The sequence below is a fragment of the Rhipicephalus microplus genome, chromosome 4, assembly GCF_043290135.1.
Source record: "Rhipicephalus microplus isolate Deutch F79 chromosome 4, USDA_Rmic, whole genome shotgun sequence".
Classification (NCBI taxonomy): domain Eukaryota; kingdom Metazoa; phylum Arthropoda; class Arachnida; order Ixodida; family Ixodidae; genus Rhipicephalus; species Rhipicephalus microplus.
The window spans coordinates 25722939-25745301 of NC_134703.1; the positions used below are offsets into that span (position 1 = coordinate 25722939).

General features: G+C 46.5%; 1 protein-coding gene and 1 long non-coding RNA gene across 3 annotated transcripts in view; one reads left to right on the top strand and one right to left on the bottom strand.

The window, feature by feature from the left end:
- The window catches only part of LOC119171757 (uncharacterized), a 196131-nt gene extending 182470 nt beyond the window's left edge, over positions 1 to 13661 (bottom strand). The window contains exon 1 of the long non-coding RNA XR_012894845.1: positions 13388 to 13661. This is a non-coding gene — a long non-coding RNA (uncharacterized LOC119171757). The remainder of the gene's footprint in view (positions 1 to 13387) is intronic.
- Positions 7627 to 22363, top strand: part of LOC119171758 (uncharacterized) — a 29392-nt gene continuing 14655 nt past the window's right edge. For both annotated transcript variants that reach the window (XM_037422586.2, XM_075892371.1), the window contains exons 1-2: positions 7627 to 7770; positions 10478 to 11591. In XM_037422586.2, coding sequence (XP_037278483.2) covers positions 7678 to 7770; positions 10478 to 11591 — 1207 coding nt within the window. In that variant the 5' untranslated portion in view covers positions 7627 to 7677. The remainder of the gene's footprint in view (positions 7771 to 10477; positions 11592 to 22363) is intronic.

Here is a 22363-nt window from a genome sequence, read left to right on the forward strand (position 1 = left end):
TAACGCTTAGAACACAGACAAAACAAACTTGTGCTGGAGTGTTCATAGACGCTCGTGAAGTATGGTCACCTTCAGGTGCAACTCGTGCAGCCGTGAGGAGATCATTGAACACATCTTATGTCACTCGCTATATTATCAGACTCAACGACGTGTTCTCGGAGTCAAACTCGATCGTCTTGATGTAAGGCCGCTGTCCAAAATAAAAATTCTGGGACCTTGGCCCACGATTTCGGACATGCACGAGGCCACGAAAGCCCCACTGAAAGGTGAACAAAGATCTAAAAAAAAGGTAATGTAATAGAAGTGTTAAGCCGGAACGGTAAGAAGCTATTCTCTCAAGCTTAAGCGAACGAGAGACAAACGTAGGAGGCGCGCCAGTGGAATGCGCCACGCACAATATTAAGGGCTCCGAACACAATCGACCTCAATTAAACGACACGGTTTAACAAAGGCAACAATAGGTATTGTCCAGCGCTTTACGTAGTCGCTGCAAAAATAGTCCTGGAAAACATCATGAGAATTGGAATTCAAAACGTATCTTGTAACTATAAGAGTATACCGTGCATATGACATAGAGTTTCCTTAGACAATTATACCAATGGTCTTATGATTCACATTCATCAAGGATTGATGTGGGTTCACATTTGAACCGTACGATTTCTGTCAACATGGTCACCCGTATTATGAGTGCTGCACGTACGGGTATACTCCAGCTGAGAACACTATATTAAGTCATCGTGGAAGCCACCTAAAGTTTCATAAGAAATGCTTACTTCAAATTAAAAACATGGCTATCCATTTTCAGATTTTGTAATAGGATTCCTTGTACCGATTGACATGCCTTATTAGGTTCAGATCAAAAATACAACCGGGTAAACATTACAGAGTAGTTTCGAAGTAATTATAAAGCGGTGCCCGACGTCCTAAAGTGTAGTTCGTTGCGAAACCTCATTAATAGTGAAAATGACAACACTAGGTACGCTGCAAGCATTTTTCATAGGATAGATGTCTTTCCTTACCTGACTTGGGGAACAAGAATTCGATATGCGTTCATAGTGAGTGGGCACTACCAAAGTCCTACACCGTGCCTCTTCGTGGCGTCTTTGAGCAAAGTGAGATTACTGTTGTTATTGTTTGTTTGATGACAACGATAATGTCGGCTTGATTGAATGGTCAGTGTGATTCACTCATGGTAGATCCAAGTAAAGGCTTCAGAAATTGCTTGAATAGCACATGTACACGATAAATTGTATAGAACATGCCTGTAGCAAATTTTCAACTGCGCGCTGCATCTTAGCAGTGCCCGTTTCGCGCTGTACGGTAACCACGCTGTTATCCTGGCAAAAATAGGTCCCGCGCAGCGACCAATGGACGTGAATGTCGCTGTGTGAGCTCTTCGGCAACTATAATCTTATATGTATGAATATATATACTTATGTCATGGAGTCGAATTACACGTGTAACGTTTTTTGTCCGTAATCGAGAAACGAAAGGCTTAAGTGCCAGATACTACATATAGTCTACGTCATGACCTTTAGCATTAGCCCCTAGTAGCGCTCTGCAAGAGCTGATCACGTAGGCCACGTTCATGTACAGTATTTAGAAGTTATGTTCTCATGAGTCCAAACTCAGTATGGCTAGCAACCTTACAAGAACGAGGCTCATTCGAGATCGCGTTTGCCAGAACTGATCAACAGCAAAAGGTTTTCACTCAGTCAGAGTTCATTGTCTAGGTTTATGCAGGAGCACGGGTTCCGTAAGAAGCGTTCGTAGCACACACAGGAACCAGGTGGGAGGCCAGGGGGAGTGCCTGCGCTCGCCACCTGCAGCAGAGCGGTCGATGAAGGAGAGGAAAGACAGGCCTGTAGCGGAAGGTCGCCGCTGGCTATATACTCGATCAAGTGTGACGTCGCGCTCGAGTACGGCACCGGCGCGCCATGTGCGTCGCTTGTGCCACGCGTGATGCGCGAGAGAGCGCCGGCCAACCGGCGACAACGGCACGTGGCGTCCGGCGTCAGCCACGCGTCAGAATCGACCGCGCGGTTACGTCACACGACCACTATATACAACTTCCGAACCTATACACCCTTCTCTTCTCCTGCTGCTGCTTGGAAAGCCCGGCCGCGCGGGAATCGGAAGCGGTGCTTGACACCAATCGCTTCCGCTAGTTGAGTTAATGAGTCCACGTGTGTGTTTATATATTGGGGTAACGGACGTGTCAGCGCAGAGGGGTGACAACGAGGCGATCAGCTGCGATGCGGCAGACTGATTACGCCTCATTATGCGCCCTGTACATAGAGGGTGTACTATACATTGAACGGGCTACGTCGTGTTGCACGTGCAGTTTGGGCGATATTCGCGGTGGAATGAGAATGACGAAACGTGAATAACATCATCCGACAGCTTGCAACACCAAGCTACACTTCAGTTATTCTTTCTATGAATAGGAACATTTATCTAACGTTTCTTTTGTGAAGATTCCTTCAATCATAAGTGTTTCGCATAACTTGATTCTCCATATTTAGTCAGGGTGCTTCGAATCGTCGGGAAATTCGAACTGGAACAGTGATCTGCTGGCCTTTAGATGCGACGGTACAGCCACGTTTTCCAGAGGTCCTGGGCACGTATCCTTGGCGATGACTAATCTTTAGTTACCTGGGAAGCTTTCAGTATGAGAAATTAGCTTGGATCATCTTTGTAGCATCATGCTGCCAATGAGTGAATGACTTTTTCTCCCGTAGCCCCGCCGTGGTGGTTTGGTGGTTAAGGTACTCGGCTGCCGACCCGCAGGTCGTGGGATCGAATCCCGGCTGCGGCGGCTGCATTTCCGATGGCGGCGGAAATGTTGTAGGCCCGTGTGCTCAGATTTGGGTGCACGTTAAAGAACCCCAGGTGGTTGAAATTCCCGGAGCCCTCCACTATAAGGAGTCTCTCATAATCATATGTTGGTTTTTGGACGTTAAACCCAATATATCAATCAAAATCACTTTTTCTCCCGTTTAGCCAAAAGTTAGACGTACTAGCCAATGTTAGACAACAAATGAAGGTTATCGGCTAGAAATCCCAATTTCTCAAATAATAATAATAACAATTGTTGCGGTTTTACGCCTTGAAACCACGATATATAATTGCGAGGAACGCCATAGTGGAAGTCTCGGGAAGTTCTGAAATCCTGCTGGGTCCAATAACTGGCAACGAAGTCTAAAGCACACGGGCCTCAAACCTTTTGCCGCCATCCAAATGCAACCGCTGTGACCAAGATTCGATCTCACGACCTTCTGGACAGCATAACCACAGAGCACCATGACGGGGTCCAATTTCTCAAAAAAGTTTAACAGCCCGGTGAACTCTCCACAGAAACATGGGCACTGCGCGCTTCACACCACGCTCTCTTTCTCACAGCATCTGTTGAAAATCAAAACTACAAACCACGTCTACATAAAATACTCAAATAATGTATCATGCATGAGGCAAAAACGAAAAAAAAAACATAAACTCGACCCGGGGCTGAAATGTCACGACCTTTTAAAAAACCTGCGACGTTATCAGTGCGAGCACTGCCTCTTTGTGTGTTTTGCTTCGCGCAGTAATAAAATTACTTATAAGCAAGGAAGCCCGTTTCCCACCAATGCTGCAGCTGCGGCTCGTGAAGTGCATTTTTCTGAGTCAGCGTTCCCGTAATCATTAAAGTTGGTCAGCTCTTAACAAGGGCGCGAAATTCGAGAACGAGTGATACGCTTTAATGTGCAGGGTGTACATTGGAGGCCTAGTTACTGCCTTGACATAGTAATCTATTTTATTTGCTTCTTTTGGTTAACCAATTTACCGATGCACAAACATGACTAAATTGTTACAACCTCGTTAGCGCTTATTTGATGAAAAAAAAAACAGACATAACGAGCATACATCTTTCAAACTATATCTGAAGCGAAGGTGGTAATTATGGGCTTAATAGTTACATCTATGCCTTCATTTCCGTTGATTTTCAGTGTATGGAACTAGCAGCGTAACCAGAAGTTTTTTTGGGGAGGAGGGTAAGTGTTCCCTTACTAATAAAACATGTAAACATGTAAAACTGAAAATTTTCGGAGGAAGGGGGGGGGGGGACTTTGAAATTCGCGATCCTCCCCTCCCTGTTCACACCAGGGTATTACACGCATCGGCTCATGGCATACGCAAGTTGACTCTAAATTCGCCCTTGGCCTTCTATTTCCAGCAGACGTGGAAAACTGCATCACGCTGCAAGCAATAGCTACTGCGCCATAATATCTGATTAGGAAGACTCTGGGAGCTGAAATTGTAAACGGTCGGCACGTTAACCCTATCTAAATCAAGCTGGCTCAGTGTAGGGCTGTTTGTGAAGCTCTCAAGCCCCACTCGATATGTAAGGGAGGTTGGCAAGGTCAGCGAGGTCATTATGTTGTACTAGTTATCCATGTACAGTCCTAACTGACGTATTTCCTGGAGAAACGCTCACAAGAGGGGAAAGAATCTCTTGCGGGACGATTTGATTAATTTTTTCATTGAATAGTGCAGACCAAGAACTGGTCCTAGCAGGACAAGTACAAGAGGCAGGATATAAATACAAAAACACATGTGATAACATCAGAATATATCACGATAAATAGAATCAAAACTCGTACTAACAGAACGCATAAAAGTTAACAAGGCAAAATATTACATGAAAAAGCAACAGAACACAAATTCACATTGCCTATTTTAGCTCTTAACAACCTTAGGTTGGCTGGGATCAGTCAGTCAGTTCCACTCTGACACAGTACGCGAAAAAAAAGGAAATTTTAAATGCGTTGGTTTTGGCAAAATACGGGGTTAAAGAATGATGGTTATGATGACGTGTATGCCTAGTGGACAGAGGATATACATATTCACTCGGGTCAAGGGCTAACTTGTGATTAACTAGCAGATATAAAAAGTTAAGGCGGTTTTTTTCGTCATACTGAAAAAGTTTCAATGTTGTTTCAATGTTGTTAAAACCTCTAACTGCCAGTCTGAGCTCCTTTGGTGGAATCTACAGCAGATCTTTGGGTGGGTTCACTTTTCGATGCGTGCTCATGGGACCTTGTAACGTAATTATATATATATTTTCCTCAGTTTTTTTCGTAATAAACCATTTGACAGTGAGCAAGCGTTCCCGTCTTTCTGTCTCTCACGCCCTGTTTTTTCTGCACTCTGCTTTGATTTTAGGAGGAGAAAAATTCTAGGAAGGACTGCTTACATGCAAGAACATAGCATCAATAAATTCTGTATCATTATAGAGTAAAGGCGGGAATCATAGTGCAATAAAGCTGAATGAGTCGTATTTGGAAATATTTAAAATAGAGTGACAACATGCACTTAAAAGTGGGAAGGGAAGAAGGGCTCAGACTGGTATAGCAGCCAGCCCCGCCGCGGTGGTCTAGTGGCTAAGGTACTCGGCTGCTGACCCGCAGGGCGCGGGTTCGAATCCCGGCTGCGGCGGCTGCATTTCCGATGGAGGCGGAAATGTTGTAGGCCCGTGTGCTCAGATTTGGGTGCACGTTAAAGAACCCCAGGTGGTCTAAATTTCCGGAGCCCTCCACTACGGCGTCTCTCATAATCATATAGTGGTTTTGGGACGTTAAACCCCACATATCAATCAATCAATAGCAGCCACCAGACAGAGCAGTATGCGCCTACTTGCTGTTCACGGGAAGCGGCCGTAGAAAAAAGAATTAAAAAATTCAACTCTGTGTAGCGAACATTGATGAAATAGCGAGGCCGTTGGCTTACATAGGAGCCTTAGCTTGAGCAATTATTTTAGCTGGTCGAATGAAGTGGATTGAATGAAGCGGAATAAAGTGGGTTGATTGAAGTGGCATTCAAGTGGACTGAAGTATACGTGACAGAAGCGAGAGGAGTGGCGGGAGTACATAGTTGGCCTGTAGTGTTGCGTAGTGTGAGTCGTGAAGTGGCTCTTAACCGTTTCCGATCTACGACGACTTCCGAACATGAAAGCCTCGAAAAAACTTTGCTGCTAAAGAAAACAAAAAACAACAAAAAATAAGACAGCAAACTTACAAACAGGAAGCCTTGTAAGCATTCAGTTGGTATGTATTCACCTTTCAGTGTACTATATACATTGCAAGTTAAACCAGGTGAACCTAATACGGTGGCGAAGTACGAATGTATTACGAATATTTACCCAACGAGCGACGTAAAACGGTTAAAATCAATATGCAGTATTGATGAATGACTTCAGTACGCAGTGGCAAGAAAAGTATACACGCTGCAGATGAGACAATAATGAACTATAGCACCGGGCCCATAGAAACAATAGATGAGTCATTTGGCCGATATTGCGGAAGTTAATTGTGCATGCCGAAAACATTCTTAGCACATTGCGCGAATCTACAGCGGACAACGATGAAACACGACAGCCTGCTTTTTTTGTTGTTGTTTTTGTAACACATTCTGACAATAATGAACCATTCCTTTATTATCGGCCAGCTCGAAAGAAGAAAGAAAAAAAAAGAATCGTGCGAGCTATGCATGGTTCACTTACCCTGACTATTTATTGTGCATTTCTCTTTGCGGCTTAGCTTCCCGCGCCGATTGTTCGTGAGAGCAACAGCTGCGGCTCACTTTCCCGTAACAGCTAAGGCGCGACGCGATCGGCGGGCAGGCGAGCGATCTCGGAAACTAGCGTTAAAACGAGAGTGTATAAAACGTCGCCCTTTATGAAGGGTATCTTATTCTGCGAATTAATTGTCGTGTGTTTTTTAGGCGAATAGGAGAACACATCGCTCCCTGTAACACAAGCATGAAAGAGCGTGATGGCACGTGTTTAAAAATGAAGAAATACAAAAGTTTTCGACGATATCAACCGTAGTGGTCGCTTCGTATGAGTTGAGAGTGAGCAAACAGAGTGGTCCGAGTCCATGGGCAAACACACGAAATTTCACGTTCTTCGAAGCATTCGACGTTCCTGCCGACGTCATCAAAACGAAGTTACATTTGAAGTAAAAGGAAGTCGAAGAAGTTTGCTAGCTGTGCACCTCTTTTTTCTTTTCAAATTACGAGAAAAAATTCTTGTGCAGCCTTTTCTGTGTGCGCTATAGGCAGTCCTTCGCACTAAAAAACGCAGCCTTCAACTCCCTCGCTTATAAGTAGCTTCGGCCCAGGCAAGCAACAGGTTGCTCTCGAAAGCAGCCCTGCTTTCCGCCCCTAAACTCCGACGTCCAAACACGCTTTGTGCCACATTCCTCGCATCCACAGGTAAGCGCACCTACAGGGAAGCATACATATATCTATAGCATTTCAAAAGCGGTACCCTAGCGTATGGCTTGTTCGATGCACGGCAAGGAATCAAGCCACAAAATAGACCCAGGGGAAATAAGTTGAACAAAAAGAGCGCGTATTTGCAGCGCGAGAAAGGATACGGGGTCCAGGAGGGCACCGGAGGACAACAACAATGGCTGCCATCGCGCTGTAACCGCGCTCTCCCCGACGCGAGACCGCTGGAGCGCGCACGCCGGGCTCGCGCACCACGCTATACGCGCTCGGCGTACGCTCTCCTATCAGACTCGCGCGAAGGCGTGGTCCCGTACGACGCCGCTCCGCCCCGAAGTCTGCCGCCGACGTCACGCATTGGCAGGCCGCCGTATTCGCGCAACTGGTCCGCCGGCTGCTCGTGCCAACATGGACGAGGGCAACTCGGAACCGCAGACGAAAAAAAGACGACGCCTGGAACCGCCGCAGACTTCACCGGTCGCCGTTGCGCCCGATGGCCAGGTGAGGGACACCAGAGATCCTTGGGATGCCCCAGAGAGATGTCCTAGCCCTTTCCTTGTGTTCCACGGCAAGCGCTAAGCCTAACCGGCGTAACGCGATACCCCCCCGGCTCAAGCCCCGCCAACCAGCGATTTCCGCTCCCCAAGTTCCAACCTGCAACGTTTTTTGATCGGAGAAAAACAACGTACGACCACGCGTGTGATGTGAGTTCTTCAGGATCTCACGGAAAAGAGACAGGTAGATGACTTGAAAGAGGGACAAGCGGTCTGGGTCTTGAAACGTGCGCGTTCTTCCATAACGCCCGGTAATTCCGGCAGCCTCTTCCTGAATACATTGTATACCCGAGGCAACTGACTGATTGTCCCGCAATGTACCAATTTAAAGGGCAGTGCTCACACGGCTGTAAAATGGGTACCATCACAGTGTCCGAGCCGTATAAGTGATGATGTACGAATCGGTGAGCTCCTGCCTGAGCAGGCAGCTCTGTTGTATCGGAAGCGTGAGTAAGCCTAAAAGGACGCAGCTCGTGTTCGCACTGAACAAAACCAGGGCGCCGATGTTTTCTTACGTTTATTCATCTTCCATCAATTGGTGGCTCCATGAATTCGCTCCCTTGCAATCAGTTCATCTAACGACGGCTCAGGACACTGTGTGCTGCTTTGACACCGGTTGGAATACTGAGAGCGCGTGGCAACGCTTCAGGTTTGTTGTTCTCTCTCTGTCAAGAAAGCCGCTGCCGGCAGACTTGTGTATGGCAGCCGCCATGTGGCTTGTGTGTGTGTGCCTGTGTGCTTGCCCGTTACGCCCACTTTTTGACGCGCCCGTTGATGTGTTCGCTTATACGTGTGCGGCGTTCCAGATGCCGAACAATGACCACATCACTCTTGCACGTCACTACAGTTGCGTTCGCCATAGGTTTCTCAAATTTTGTTGTATACACCTATAGCACCCGTCCAACAAGCGATTGCTGAGCAGACTATACTACAAAATAGTTCAGTTATTTTTCTGGGGATCGTTCGTTTTAGAAATTTTTGACCCGAACTGAACAAATCCCAAATGCATGCCGAATGCCTATAATGAAACACGCTGGTGCTTTTCGAGGATGGTGGTGGTTGTCAGGGCCCGCCATCGCGTATTCGTTCGATAAAAAAAAAAGAAAGGTTCGGGTTTTTTTAGCTTTATATGCAAGAAACGGCGTCAAAAGCTTCACCTTGTATCGCAATTTTTCTTTGTTCGTTTACACGCATTACAATTTTTTTTTTCAATATACGACACAAGCCTCCAAGGTGAGGTTTGGTGCGGTAAATAATTACAGCCGACATTTTCATACGCGAAGTGCTATGCGAAGCTGTTTACAGTATTCTATGTCTTCACTACCATCCATCCTTGGTTTTCATTTCTTTTTATTTGCTATTCAGAACGTGTATATTAGTCGTTTATACCGCTAGCACTTCCTACTGACAGTCTTTCAGTACCTCAGCGAGATTATTTTTTCTCCTCGGTAAACAAATGCACGTGCACCCCCCGTAAGTCTGGTTAAAAAACCCATACGCATTCCTAACATTCAAGCCGAAACACGCGACATTTTTTGGCGACATGTTAACGTGTCCCTCATGTCGAGCCAGTTGAGGTCCGTCAGGAGAGAATTTGAGCCGCATATTGGCTTGTATGTTTTTAAAGCACATTTATCATGCAGCCGCTCGTCAAGTCACTATAGGGTTAGCTATGCAAAGCTGCGACTACGATTAAATTATAATAATATAAACGTAATACTCTCATCTATATATGCTCTGGCATAAGTGAGAGTATGATATGCATAACATGTTTTCCCACAAGTTTGCCTTATTTGTGAATGCAGCGGGATCAAACCTCGGCTGCGGCGGCATTTCGGTTGGAGGCGAAAATGTATGAGGCCCATGTGCTCAGATTTAATCATCATCATCATCATGACTATGCCCACTGCAGGACAAAGGCCTCTCCCGCGTTCCGCCAGTCAACTCGGTCCTGTGCTTACTGCATGCTGCCACTTTATACTCGCAAACTTCCTAATCTCACCTGCCAACCTAGCTTTCTGTCTCCCCCTAACACATTTGCCCTCTCTGGGAATCCAGTCAGTTACCCTCAATGACCAGCAGTTATCCTGCCTACGCGCTACATGCCCCGGCTCACGTCAATTTCTTCTTGATTTCAACTATAATATTTTTAACTCCTGTTTGTTCTCTGACCCACTCTGCTCTCTTCTTGTCTCTTAAGGTTACACCCTTCATTTTCATTTGCATTGCTTGCGGTGTCGTCCTCAATTTAAGCTGAACTCTCATATAAGCCAACAGGTTTCTGCTCCGTAGGTAAGTAAGTACTGGCAAGATGCAGCTGTTATATACCTTCCTCTCGAGGGTTAGTGGCAGATTACCATTCGTGATTTGAAAATGCTTGCCGAACATGATAATTTCATTAGTGAAAGCAGCTAACCAATGGCAAGGAACCCCTTAGAAAGAAAGTTTCGCGAATTCGGCCTCCGGAAAAAACGCTCTATCAGAGAACGTCCCCAGTATAGCAATAAACGCCTTTTTTAAAATTTAAACTAGAATTTCTACTGTGAAAACAGGAAGACCTTTCACAGAAAATAAGAATTATTCACTCAAAAAGATAAAAATATATTGTGCGTCACAGTGGTGATACAGCTCCTTCTCTTTACGCACCTGCACAGGTACTTGGCTCGAGGAAGACGACTGACAACGTCCAACATGGGAGTCCTAAACGCGAGTCTATGTCGCCTTCGCTGCAGTCATCTCAGGGAGTCACGGAAGTCGTGGTGCATCAGCAAGCACCACAAGGCGTGGACGACGACGAACCAGTGCAGGTTAAATACGAGGTCGTCGAAGAAGTGGTGGCCTACGAGACTTGTCCGGCAACTATTATGGCCGGGCAAATCACCGATGAGGATCAGGTGGACAATGACGCCTCGGATAACGCTGTACAGTCACCAACGCTGGTACCGGCCATAGTCTCAGTCGGCGCGGTCGAAGATGAGGACGCCGGCACGACGCCCAGCGGCTCTCCCGAGCTGGCCGAGCTGAGAGTGGAATGGCCTGTGTCTCCGTCGCAGGCGGCCGTGGTGGTCGGCGCTGCGCACCCGGACGGCCTGCAGGAAATGTACGTGCTCGACCCGTTGGCGCAGCCCACCCCCGAACAGCTGGCGGCCGTCGGTGCCGTTGGTCCCGATCACATGCCTTGCGACTACCGCATGATGACGCTCAACCAGGGCTCTCCAGGACCCCACGGCGAGTTCCAGGAACTGCCGCCGCCCCACCACCACCCTCAGGCGCAACCCTACCTACTCGCCTCTGCCGACGGCAGTTACTCGGTGCGAATCCTTTCGGACGATGGCCAGACCCTGGCTCAGACTGAGCAGCAACACTTGAAGCTCGTCAAGGGCAGTGCCGGCCGTGGAGCAGCGGTCGTGGTAGACGGCAGCGGCGGTGCCGGTGAAGTGTTGCACGGCGAGGTGTTCCTTCCGTCGACTGTAGACATTGTGCCGAGGACGACTGCGTACGGACACCACGCAGGTGTGATCGCCACCGCGGCGCCGGTCACCACGGTGCTCCCACCAACCGCCGCCACCACTGCGGGAACTACCTTTCTTTCCAGGGACGTCAGCTACGTGTTGCCCCAACAGCAGCCTCAGCAGCATCACCAGCGCCAGCAGACACCCACGACGGTGCATCAGCCGGTGCAACAACAAACGCAGCCGCCCCAGACGCAGCCGCAACAGACTCATCAGTCCAGGGGCTCCAGGAGCAGTGGCCGGACGAGGGATAGAAGTGAGTGCGGACACGCTATGCTTACCGCGCAGTCAGCTCTTCGGCACCAAGGTGCTTCAGAGTACAGTAAGATAGCTGATTAGGTCACCTTATTCGCGTCTCACTTTCACATAGAAGCATGACGTAACGCGCAGTGGATACATGAATCGTAGGCGTGGAGCGTCTGGGCTACACCAGTGGTCTCCTTCTTGTGATTAAGATAGGAAGAAGTCCCACAGCAAGAGTTTATTCAGCTCGGTGACTCTCAGAGATAGCGCGCCCACTATGATTGCAAATGGTCTGGCATACACTCAAGCCGCAATACGACCAGTCGCAAATAGTCGTAAATGGTTTATTTTGGTCCAAATACGGCTTTTTTTTGGCTCGTGGCTCACATCCGTAGAAGCCAGTGCGTAAATTTCGACGAAAGCGGTAAGCGACTTCTGGCAAATGCCGATGTGGAGCTGCGCTGTTATACTCGCCTTACGCAGTTGAAACGTCTACAGGCGGCACTAGTGTAACACCCGTTGCCTGTCCATCTACACAAGGACGAACTAAATGAAACAAGCGGAATGAAACATGAAGCAGTTTTGTCAGTTTTTTCTTCTTTTTTTCTTTTAGAGTTGATAGGAATTTACCAAACTGGGCGTATCGCAGAAAGATTTGCGGATATCGAGTTTGAGCCACGGAAGTAGGTAAAGTCGAATGACGTTTTGAACATTAACCTAAATAGCGAAAAATACAGGGCAGTGAAACGCGTAGGACATAGCGTTTTTCATGAACTGACTAGTTCCCCTAGGAACCCTTGTACGGCTTTTTGAGCTCTGATTTCCGTTTGTGAAATAGATAGTTGGATGGAAGCCCGTCTGGTCAGGTACAGACTTTTTTTTTTCACTTGTGAGCAAGGTTTCCTTACGGGGGCAGAAACGGCTTGCTTTTATTTGGTTTCACTTCACTTCACTTCACTTTATTACCTTAAAGACCTCCTAGAGGGGGTATTACATAAGGGGTGGGAAACATACAACAAATGTAATACATATTCAGGATGGGTACAAGTATGAACAGGGGTAACCTGTTAATGAGGGTCAGTGTGTTGCTTTATTCGTGTTCCTGAATTCAGTTTGCGCAAACAGCGGCTATCAGCACCAGACTCGGGGTACGCGCCTAGACGCCTGTATGTGAAATCGAAAACCGAGAAGTCGAGATAATTAAATGTGACCAAAGGTAAAGAGGCCATATAGACGAATGTGTGTTTCACCATTTTGAAGAATAGTGAGAGGGTAGGAGAGAGAACAGAATGAAAGAAACAGGGGGAGTCCGAGCTCTGCCCAAAGACAAAGTACGTCTATATATGGAGAGGTAACAGCTAAACCTTTCTGCAATCACATTGTAGCACGTATAGAAGTCTATATGAAGACCTGACATGACTTGCATCTGAAATGTTTCTTTCGTTACTTATAGATGTCAGACCGACTAAAGAATATTCCAAGCACACGTGCCGTAAGTAATACGTCTTATGATTAGGGACACCAGTACACATGGCTAGACAACTCGTCTGTACATCTAGTATTCCAACTGAGCAGTGCCTATTGAATGAAGAAACAAAGGTGCCCTGAAAGCTGCCTGCAGTACGCTTCGTTAAAGATGAACTTTGAGTGACATGCGTAAACTTTACCGGTTTTCGTAATGAAGTAGCTACAGTGCCAATTTGTCGTCATGCATTATCAGCTCGGCGCAAAGATTCACTCGTCATTAATTTTATTAAAGGTGCACTTCGCGATTCTCCTTTACAAATGTAGCAGCGAACAATTATTTACCTTGTGGTCTTCATCGTTCTACTCCAATGAGCCGGGCCACTCGTCAACTTCGGGGTAACTCAAAAAAGTTATTTATTACTGAAGCTTTAAAACGATTAGTGGAACAAAGCAAACGCGAACTTCCGCGGACAGTTCCTCGCCGGTGCCGTCAGCCGTGGTCCTTGCGAACCACACTCCCCACCCATACGCGCACCGCACAACAGTTGACCGGCAACTCCCCCCTGGTCATCCGCCGCGTACGCTTATGAAGCATGTCCGCTTCAGAACGCATGCACAGTGGTACTCTCTGCTGTGTCTTATCACCGCCGGTGCCGACATGGGCGAGGGTGGTGTTGTGATGCTTATCGGGAGTTCCCCTCAACCTTGGGGACGGGACTGTGTGGCGTGTATTCACTTGGGGAAAGGGAATGTCGCGGCTTTACGCGAGATTTTATATTCCTCAATCACGTTGAAATATTGTGCAGCAAAGCAAAGTGTGTCTCAGTAAACGAAGCTGTGTTGGGCAAACTTCTACAAAACGCCGCTCACTATAGCGAAATTCTTTTTTTTTTAAGCGCATCGAGTTATTACGTTTCATATTCTTTTACCCTCTCTGGATCACGTGCGTTAAAAAAACTGAACGCATATCTTTTGTGACAGCTTTATTGAGTATATTATATAATGAATCCATGAAAACTAGACCATTGTAAAATGCATGGGGGTGAACCAATACTGGCTGCGGGGAAGGCTCTACCTAATGGCTACCACTGTTTCACCTGTGTATACACGTAGATTGATTCCAGCTGAGTGCGCGAACCGGGAGACCAAACAACAGAGCACGAACGTCCATCGAAAGCCGTGAATACATCTAGTCTTTACGCATATATAAATATTTCAGGTCTACATCTTGCCCTAGTAATCTAAATGCTAAATACAGATCAATTGAGAAAGAAGGAGGTTGGGGATAACGCTTCTAGTCAAAAGGGAATTATATAGCAGAAGCAGGAGGAATCGCACGTTATGGTAAGAAGCTAAGAGGTGATTGCCACTTGGAGTCGTATTCGCAAACAGGAGAGGTTGCCAAGGTTTGCTGGGTTCACTTTAGGTGCGCATAGCAAGAGGCGCATATAATAGCGAGCTATGAATAACGCTTAGCTTGTTGTGTATAGTTTGACTGTGTTGCCTGAAAAAAAAAACTGTGACAGACAGACACACCGACAGAAAGAAAGTAAGAAAGAAAGAAAGAGAAGTAGAAAACTTAAAACATGGCGTGGACTCAAAATACTCAGACGAGAAATTAAGTTATGAATTTTTATAACATTTGAGAAAAATGATTCCAACGGTAAGAACGAAGATCATAACTCGTAGCTCGCATTAAGCGACGCATGCGTCAATGGCAGTTAACTTGTAATCGTTATTTATTTATTTGATTATTTATTTATTTCCTTACCTATTTATTTATTTATTTACACGAAATATTTTTGTGCGATTAAATCAAGCAAGCTCCGGAAATATGCAAAGACTTCCCGACCAGAACGTCTACAAAAAAAAAAGCAACCAAATTCTTGCACTGTTAAGAGCTCAGTAACTCAATTGAAGTCTCGAAGCATTTGAGTAAGCTGCGTTAGCTGTCAATCATTTCACGAGAGCACCTTCTCAACAGCATACCTTGAATTTATTGACATATATCAAGATTGCAAGTGTGAGTGAATATGAAAAAAATCGTTCATAGATTTGTAGTTTGAAGCTATATAGAAAGAAAGTCCGAACGAATTTTCCAGAAATCGAGTTTCAGAGCTGAAAAAAAATATTCGCCACGGTCCGATATTCATGCTACAAAAGAGGCAGATGACAATATTTTCTTTTCACGCTCTAGGTTGGGGGCTTGGGTAAAACCGCATTGCAGTATTCATAGATGCAAGGTGAGCCAGAAAATCACTGCAAGTCATTGCCAGAGTTGCCGAACGCTCTAACGTGAACTGCGTGTTTCGGAGGCACTGTCTCACTTGACAGATTATACCAAAGCTGTGTCTCTTCCCCTCAATATTATCCCAGATTCGCGATGTGTAAGCTGAGGTCTGTGTTTGAAAAATCGCCGTTGGTCGTAATTCATGCCCAGGTTTGCAGTTGAGTGGACTTGAAAAGGTGCCAGAACTCGAGCCAAATGTAGCCAGTAGCCATGCCATTTTAATTTTATTGCCAAATTTCTAGCCAAATAGAACAAAAGTGGTACTATTTACAGAGTACTTACTATTTATGAGTAACTAAAACAATTTTGAATAAAGTAAAATCAGAAATTTAAAATTAGCCAGTAAACAGCCATCTGAAAATTATCGTGCACAAACGAGTCGAAAAGTGTAGCTCAGTTGGCGCAATCTACCCCCCTGAGGCAACCCTGTTCCGCCCTACGAAACAAGAGTCATGGGGATGTCGTTGCTATCATATTGTCATCGTTCTCATGGTCGCATAGACAACTGCCATTGTTCTCCCTTAAAATGTCGCTTTCAGGGTGACAAACTATACCCGGCCATAAGGTTCACCTATAGCTCACCTTCACTAAATACGGATGAGTGGGGAATCGAAAAGAAAACGAAAAATAAAAGATAATAATTTGAGGACGATGAAAGTGCGTTCAACATTAAATCAAACAAAGTCCCAGAATGTTCACTATCCTCGGGAACATTGTTTCTTTCGAATAATGTGATGCGGCAGGCAAAGTTTGTCTCTTATTACAACATACAACAACGACGAAGAGAAAATGCACTAGATGATCATGGTTGCTATAGTATTCTGAACCCCCCCCCCTTCACACACACACACACACACACGCACACAAGTGCACAAGACGTTTGCCACCATGCCATAATGTACTGTTTCCTTCTGTATCCATATTCTTGTGATCACTCTGTCTTCTCTGCGTCTTGTCGTAAATGCCGTCATTCACCATAGTAGAGGTTCTCCTTGCTGAACGCTTCTTGAGGACACTTCGGAGTCTGTGAGCCGCGGACCTCGAAATATTGTGGTTCATAGTTGACGCGCAGTGCCCGCATGTATGAATATTCACAATGTGTCGCACTTTAAAAATTGTCTTTATACCCGACTAAGACGAAGTCATTTGTGAGCCACATCCAAATTTTCCTTCTTTTTCCGGGTTTTTTTTTTCTTGGGGAGGAGTTGTGCACGAGAGTTATTGTCAGTGTTATTGGAAGAAATGTAGCATTAGCAGCAGCATACTAAAATAATAACAATCATAAAACGCACAAGGTTCCCATCGTGCCTCATTGGATATATGGTATAACTTTGACCTTCGCGATTTCGCGTGATTGGCTGTAAATTGTGGCTTGCACATTGGAGCCGCGATGAAAGACAAATGTGGAAAAAAAGTGCATGCATTATAAGAACTTACATCAAGTTACATCGTTACGCCTTCAAATATGAAATATAAAGTGATGTAAAGGGCCCGGCGTATAGTTTTAGGACCGGAGGCTGACCATTCCACCAATCAATTAAATGCTATAGACAAAAAAAACGATCTCAATAAAGCTCGAATTGATCAATATGCATATCAGATAACATTACGGGACAAATGTCGGGCTGCTTACATTTGAAATAAGCGACGCGTCCAGCAAGAGATATAAACTTTGCCAAAAGCACGCCACTGTATGGAACGCGTTGCTACAAGGAGCGTAGTTGTGGTAAAGTGTTAGTGTCCGACTCCAACGTGGAATGCACTGGGCTCGATACCTAGTGCCATCGTGCATCCGCCTGTTTTTTTTTTTTTTTTTTTTTTTTATGGGGAGAGAAGTACCCCGACCTGACGCTTGGCTGTGTACGGGCAGCCAATAGAAACACTTTGAGAAGACAGACGCTTATCAGCGCAGCCCAAGACTGGTGGTGGTAGTGGTTAAAATGAAGAGGAAAAAGGCACCTAATTTCTGTCTGCCTTCAGGCGACACGGCGCAGTGCCTTATAGGGGTGGGGCGAAGGAGGGATAAAAAGAATAGGAGGAAAATAGACGGAGAAGAAGACAGCCAACGAGAGAAAAAAGAAGGAGATAGCCAAGACTGAGCACAACGCAGAGTTGTTCGATGAAGGAGAAAGGGGAGTGAAAGAAGAGAGGTATGGAGAGGCCATCATCTCGAAAAATAAAAATGAGCACACACGCCGCCGGGAGCCAGGACGGGATACCCATCTCCCCATTAGAAAATCCGGATATTTCCGGCTCTCCGCCGTGCTCCCTACTGGGCTGCAGAAATTGGGTGTCTTTTTCCTCTTCTAACCACTACCAGCACCACCATATTTACCGCATGAGGCGAACGCTCTAACCACTCGACCGCCGCTCTAGTTGGGCGCTAATCCCGAAATGTTTTTTTTTCCTCTCTTATCTTTCACTCTCCTCTCCCAACCACGCAGCTCCGCGCGCTCTCCTGTGGGTTTCAAAAAAAAGGGCGTCTTTCCTAACCTGAGAGCACTATCTCTGGTATGCCTATGCTGGATGGGAGAACATGCGCAAATATGAACAAAGTCCCGATAGCCGGACCGAGAGATGTCACCTTATTTGTAAGCACGGAGGCGCAGTTCCGCTCGAGATCACCGAAGGTGAGGAGGCGAGGGAAAAGGAATCAAACACCATGCATCAAAGAAACGAAAACAAGATGGCGGACAGGCAGCAGCTGAGTTCGCCGGCTCGATGCAGTAACAGTCGTCGTAAGTCACGTGATGCAGCGAAGCGCGCCCGTCAGGTCGACCCGATCCGCCGGCGCACGCGCTATAACGTCGCATCACGAATCTACAGCGTCGCCCTGCCGCTGCGCCCGCGCGCGAGGATATAGGGAAAAAAAAATACATATATTACAGACGCACGACGCGGCAAATGAGCGCGCTGTCTCTCCTTTTGAAAACGCGCCCCTCAAAGCGGTAATAAACGCGAACTGTCGTCTCCCATCCCGGGCGCAGCGTCACCGCCACCGCCTGCACGTTTCGCGCGTGTGTACGCAGAAGAATACGCTGAAAAAGCGTGAGCGTTGGCGGCTGTCGGGAGTTTCGCAGAGCTCCAAGGCGGCCTATATATTTCTTCGCCGCAGAAGAAATCAGCAACGCGGGCGGCACGTACGAAAGCAGCAGCAGCAGGCAGGCAGTTCGGGACAAACGAGCTATACAGCGTGCATGTGTGCGCGCGCACAGACACTCTCAACTGCTGGCGTGTGCGCGGCACAGACATGGCAGCAGCAGCAGCCAGCCAGCACACGCGAGTGGCCGGACATCTGTGGCTGCCTACAGGTGCCCGTGCACTTGCGTGCCGCCTGGGATCTCAGCGCCGATCCCCACGAACACCCTTTGTCAGCAGTCCTTGTCGAGGGACAACGCAGCGCCCTGTACAGCGGCAGACGTCTATCTCTGCGACCGTCTCGCCTGCAGCCCGCCTTGCCAACGGCCACTACTGCTGCTGCTTCCTGCCATAGCTCGGCGCCCAGGCGACTGTCCCACTGAGCACCCTCTCTAGACCACCAAGCGCCGCCGTTGCAATGGTAGTGGCCCAGAGCAGCCGAAAGGCCTCTAGGGGCCCGGCACCCGGGCGCAGAACCAGGCGGAGGACCGTGGCCCGTCTGCGTACGTATCCCGGATGTGCAGTCTGTACAACGTGCCGCCTTCACGGCATGCCCTCCTTTTCCTTTCTCTCTCTCTCTCTCTTTGTGTGTGTGTGTATATATATCTACCGAAAGAGAAAATAGGCACGGCTTGTACAAGCCCTGGCACACTCACAACGCCCTCCCGTTCCAGCTCATATCATTAGTCCTAGCTACTATAGTCGACCGCGGTTTGAGAGGCTTCAACAGCCCTGTGGTTGAAAAGCGGAATACTGCGTGTAGGACAATAGTCTCGGTGGCACTGCGATTTCGGAAGAATGTCTCTTGAAGCATGCTTGTTATAGACAAAGAAAAATCAAGGGAGGGGGGGGGGGGGGAGTGAGAGCTGGAAAAGGCAATGAGCTAGCATCGTACGCAATAACAGGTTCTACGCAAATGACAAACAGTTGATTGCACCTGACGCTTGATGATGATTGATATGTGGGGTTTAACGTCCCAAAACCACCATATGATTATGAGAGACGCCGTAGTGGAGGGCTCCGGAAATTTCGACCGCCTGGGGTTCTTTAACGTGCACCCAAATCTGAGCACACGGGCCTACAACATTTCCGCCTCCATCGGAAATGCAGCCGCCGCAGCCGGGATTCGATCCCGCGACCTGCGGGTCAGCAGCCGAGTACCTTAGCCACTAGACCACCACGGCGGGGCGCAACTGACTCTCCATGCTAGTTTTTCAATGTAGAAAGCTTAACGTGGGCGTATGAACTCTAAACGTACAAATAAGTATCAACCACTATGTTCATTCAGCTAACGAACCTGCAAGAACATTCTGAAGTGAAGCTGCTCAGGAATGATACGCTGCAAAAAAAAAGCAAAAAATGTGGTAGTCATGACGGTGGATAGCAATAAACAGAGGAAGACCATAGGCCTGTTTACTCACATGCTGACACACTCTTTTCATTTCTAACGCTTTTTTATTTTCGCGTTTTTGTAGGTTGTGTCTGCAGATCATTTACGTCATGAAATTCAACACTGACGGTGTACCCATGAAAGTACTATCGTCATTCACAATGAACAAAATCGTAGACTTTGCATTTATTACTCTAAAATATCTGTGTTTGCGGGAAAATGACATTGTTCCCGTTTTATGTACGATGGTATTATTTTTCAATGCGTCCTCTCAGCTACAATAAGCAATATGACAACGCGTGTGATATTACATAAAAGCTAACAAGCCCATCATCATGCGCAGTTTTGTGGTTGAAAACGAACTATGTATGTGCATCCAACAAGATTGACTTAAACGTTCACTAAAAAAATGTCTAAGAGTAATGTTGTTTTCGGTTATAGGAGATGAAACGCCGTATCGTTTCAGTCCTTGACATCAATGAACGAAAATCCATGACCGATCTCGGTCCTACTACTGCGGTTAAAACAAAATTATACGCATGCACCGACATTGTTCCATTGAATTGTATTTCTCTCGACTATAGCGGCTGCTACGCTAGACCAGTTTGCTCGGCTGCCGAACCTAAAGTCACAAGTTCAATACCGACTTCGACGGTTGCATTTTGATTTGGTTGCCCGCTAATGAACTCCAGGTGATTCGTGTTGTCCATAATCCTCCTCTACGGCTCGCCTCATAACTATGTATACAGTGGCTTTGGCAAATCATATCCAGGATATTTTCGGATATTTTAGTTATGCCGTAAACGATGATATGAGTTCCTGAGACTTACCCCTGTTAATTTAACCTTGCAGCGACATAAAGAGTCTTATTTGGTTATGATAATTTTATGATTCACCGGCGGTGAATCACCGTATATCGCCATCGAAAAGGAATAAAAATAAAAACGAAAGGGAGGAAATTTAGGGTATCTGGAACAGCGTATGTCCTCAAGCAATATGGCGCACAATACACTTTCTGCTATGCCTCGTTGGAACGCTAGTTTAGAGGAAGAAAAATGAATTTAAAGAGAACAAGACAAAAACAAAAAAGAACAAAGAGATCAAAGATTGGCAGCGAGCTGGAATCGTACGCGATCAGGGCACTTGCCAACGTTGCTGCAGCCGAATGACGTCAGAGAAGCATTTTGCGCGGCGCAGGTGCGCTTCGTTAGGTGCCCGCAATTTCATCCATGGAAAGAAGAGAAAATGATGAAGCTCGGCGACGGAGCTATATGCCGCCGACAGACTGCGCTATACCACCTGTGTGCTTCTTGTCCGTGAAAACGGCTGCGCAGGATGTTTGGGGCCGCGCGACTCAACGCTAAGCTCTGAATATCATTTTATATATATGGCGATAGCCGCTAAAGAGCTCGTTTCGCGAAAATTCTGCTGTCTGCATCAAAGCCGTTGGTTGTGGGCGAGAAATCAGCGTTGTCCCTGACCGGAAAATCCACAAAGATGCAAATAAAATAGGCAATATAAATTTCCGGTTCGAGCGGGAAGGGAAACCAGGTCTCCTGCGTAGCAAGCAGGTGGTCTGCCACAAAGCCATGCCATTGCTTGAAAAAGCTTAGGAAAACGAAACTATACATGAATTTCGTGTAGTTCAGGGAGTGTCCCTAACGCATAAAAAAGGGGGGATTCTTACGCTTCGCCTTCAAGAGTTGAAAGTGATAGCAATATCCTGTTTCTAGTGCGTACACTTCAAACACGTATATATTTTCGAACTTGCTATGCACGCATTACGTGGCCTTAAGGATGTCTTTTGTTGCGGGTGACCGGCTTTAAACAATGAAATCATTATGATAATCACATTTTTCGATGCCTGATGGCAATGTATACACTAGTACGACGCATTATTACGGCAATATTTCATGTTGTATTGTGAAGCATGTATACAGGACACGTGGGTTTGTAAAGCATGAAAGTTACTTTCACTGCATTTCCAAACAGATGAGGTTAATTTTACTGCATTCAGAAGCAGACGTGGGGCTGTGTGTATAGAACACCCACTTGCCACACAAACGACCCGGGTTCCATCTCCACTCAGACCTAGCATTTTTTCAATTATTTATTTTATTTGCATCTTCCTCGGTTTTTTCGTAACGCAAAGATGATGATTTTTCGCTCGCAACCAAGGACGCCGACACCGACGCCACCGGAATTTCTGGAAACGAGCTCTTTAACTTAGAAGTGTGGCAGCTTAAGCTAGTTGGTACGACGTGACGATAGTTATATCGCGAGAGCAGAACGACGACAAAGAGACACTCGTGTCCTTCTTGTCACTTTGTCGTCGTTTTGTTCTCGCACTATAACTATCATCAGAGCTCTTTAACGCTATCGCGTTAATACTGTCTTGTAGACGCGTAGAATTCTCACCTCATACACCCTAAACCTACACAAGGTAGACTAAAAAATATCACCAGCAAATAAAATTGTGGGATTTCACGAACCAAATTCG